This window comes from Vollenhovia emeryi, unplaced genomic scaffold (genome assembly GCF_000949405.1).
Source record: "Vollenhovia emeryi isolate VEMERY1.0 unplaced genomic scaffold, V.emery_V1.0 DF939174.1, whole genome shotgun sequence".
Taxonomy (NCBI): domain Eukaryota; kingdom Metazoa; phylum Arthropoda; class Insecta; order Hymenoptera; family Formicidae; genus Vollenhovia; species Vollenhovia emeryi.
This window is the reverse complement of record NW_011967192.1, coordinates 1,351,673-1,354,304: the sequence shown is the minus strand read 5'-3', so window position 1 is coordinate 1,354,304 and position 2,632 is coordinate 1,351,673. Positions and strand designations below refer to the sequence as shown.

Below are 2,632 nucleotides of genomic sequence, written 5' to 3'. Positions count from 1 at the left end.
TATTAGCAGCGTCAATTATTGCACAAGTTCGATTAGCCAAACGCTACATTCATTCTTGAAAAAAAATTGAAATTTGTTGTCCTAAGAAAAAGACTTACGTATGTACGTCACGCCTGTGTAATAATATCATAGGTGTATGATTCCATTTAATATAAAAATTGTAAAGTTAATATGTACAGCTAAATGTATTAACATTGTAACTGAATAATTGTGTGCATAGTCCTTTTATTGGTACACTTTATACAATTGAAGTCACGAAGATGTTCGCGCGTAAACTTATGCGTAGCAAAATTTATTACATAGTTTTGAAAGCGAATAATTGTATTCGCGTTACAGTTTGCGACGTGTTGGGTAAATCATTCCGTCTCTGTTTTATTATTCTCTCTATTTTCTTAAAGTTGTCTATATTATAGCACGAAGATTATTGATAATTGGGGAACTGCGCCGATGAAGAGGTCCCAACGTTGTTCGGTGTAGCCTCCTGTTACGTATACTGAAGGTATACCGGACAGGAATACACTCAGGATACATTCAGTATACGTACAGGGGGTTTCACATTCCTCATCGGATAACGCCTCGTCGGTGGCTGGCCCCTGCCAAGGATGCAGAGCCTGATAAGATCGACGGCAGTCTGGCATCGCGTAGAGTAGACTAACATTGCGTATCTTCTGGAATTGCCGGCACGAAAGTGGCTGCGACGACCTCGAACTCGGTATCCTCCATACCTGGTCCAGGTAAAACTTTGGTTAATTTTGAGTCGAGTTGTGCGAAGGGACGTAACAGTGTTGGCGACATCGCGCGTTTTTCTCACCGCAAACAATCCCGATCGTCGGCAATTGAAATCCGAGATGAGAGACAAGACGTTTGGTAAGTCTCGCCGACTCGTGTGGGACGCAAGTGATCCAATTGCAACGATCGTGACGCGGTAGACGTCCATACGCGCGTTTCGCTTTTCATGGCCATCTCGAGCTCGCCTACGGACACACATAAATAACACTCGAGTTATTAATGGATACTGAATGGCGAGAGCGGACATCCTAAAGTTTTTGCCTCGTAGTTCCGCGGGGACGAATAGATCGAAGATCCGTTTAACGCGTTCTCGAAAAGGAAAGGAGAAAAGAAAAGAGAGAAACGGTGACTAATCGGTCGTAAAACGAATCCGCATCTTCCCGCGGACCCGTGGAGTTTGGAAGCCCAGCGTGCCGAGATGTCGGACTGGTTGCCTGCTGTTTGGGCCGTTGCGGAAACGTTCCGCCGAAATGCGTGAGGCAGCTCGCGTGACAATCGATCAATATGCTCGACACCCCGTCCAATCGGGGTGCATCGGTTACCATGCATTTGTGCGCGATCGTCGCGGTACATCTACAAGTATTTTGAAAGCGCGAAACGAGAGATGAACCCGAAGGTATACTGACCTGATGAGTTAGCACTGGTGACCCTTCCGTCCCCTCTCTGGGTCGCTCTGTTCGTCCGCTCGCGGGTTAATTTTTGCGGCGGCGTCGTCATCAGGCGTAAGACTTGCCGCGTGAGCCCCGCCAACTGAAATCAACGTAGGATATGTGAAATCTGACGTAGGATCCTCTCCCGATGTACCGGCGAGCACCGCACACTGAGGGGTCCGAAGGGGCGTACTCGGGATCGTGAATCACAGACGGCACTCCGAATCTCGTCCTCGCGACGTACGAATGACAGCTCCGCTCGGTTTACATGCTACGAGTGACGTTCACGGTGGATGCGCTCCGTCCGTTTCGTTCGGCGATTCGCCGAGTCCGATGTGGCTCGACGCGAGGGACGGAGCGCACGACGCAATCGTGGAGGAAGAGAGAGAAGACGAAAATCGGGGAGGCGTAGAGAGACCGAGGAACGGATAGAATGGGAAAGAATGCGCGCGGCCGGGGAGGAAAAAAAAAGGATTGGAGAAAAGCCCGAGAGCTGAGCGCGCGGGGGAAGAGATGAGAGAGACGTGTGCCGTTCATACGTCAGACGCCAACTGGAGGATGATGCAGCTGGAACAGACCGCCCCCGGTCCCGGTCTCCCGTGAGACGACCGTGACGCGTCCCGCGGTCGACTGTCGGCGTCGCGGCGCGCTCCGCTCCGGCGTTGCACGTCACTCGCGCGGCTGTCGGGCTGTCTTCTCAGCGTCTCTCTTCGAGGCGCCCGGTGGCCCCTTCGGGACGGCCCTCCGGTCCGTCTCCTGCGGGCGTCCCGCTCGTCCGGGAAAACGGGATGCCCGTCCGAGGCGACGAAGAAGCGGCTTCCTCCGGCGGCGGTTGGCCGACGATGCCGTCGTTAGAGAGAGTTTAGTGCCGGGACGACCTCGCGACGCCGACGCCGACGCCGACGCCGACGCCATGCGGCGTCGCTCTGCGCCCGGCCGACCGTCCAGGGACGAGCCACGTCAACGTTGTGTGGGTTTTCACCACCGCACACACGAATGCATGTACTCTTTAGATGCACGGGGGGTATATAAAGTCGGGGTGGTTATAGGGGCGACCGGGAGGGGCGGCTCTTGATAACGCGCAGGGTCGACCAACCCCTCTCGCTCCGTCTCTCTTCGCCTTTCCGCGCGGCTCTACCTGCCTCTCTCTCGCCGAGCTTCCGCTCTTTGTCTTTCTCCTTGCTCCCCCCCCC

The 2,632-nt window shown here is 53.8% G+C and overlaps 1 protein-coding gene across 2 annotated transcripts; it reads right to left on the bottom strand.

Annotated features, from left to right (window-relative positions):
- Window positions 1-263: 263 nt before the first annotated feature.
- On the bottom strand, window positions 264-2,297 carry LOC105563585. Of its 2 annotated transcripts, XM_012015287.1 has the most exons (3): window positions 1,416-2,297; window positions 812-974; window positions 264-725 (listed from the first exon to the last, which is right to left on the bottom strand). In XM_012015287.1, the coding sequence occupies exons 1-3, from the start codon at window positions 1,504-1,506 to the stop codon at window positions 521-523; spliced, it is 459 nt and encodes a 152-aa protein (XP_011870677.1). In that variant the 5' UTR covers window positions 1,507-2,297; the 3' UTR covers window positions 264-520. The 2 variants fall into 2 exon arrangements, with proteins under 2 accessions (XP_011870677.1, XP_011870676.1); XM_012015286.1 differs by having other exon boundaries at window positions 812-2,297.
- Between the last annotated feature and the right edge of the window lie 335 nt (window positions 2,298-2,632).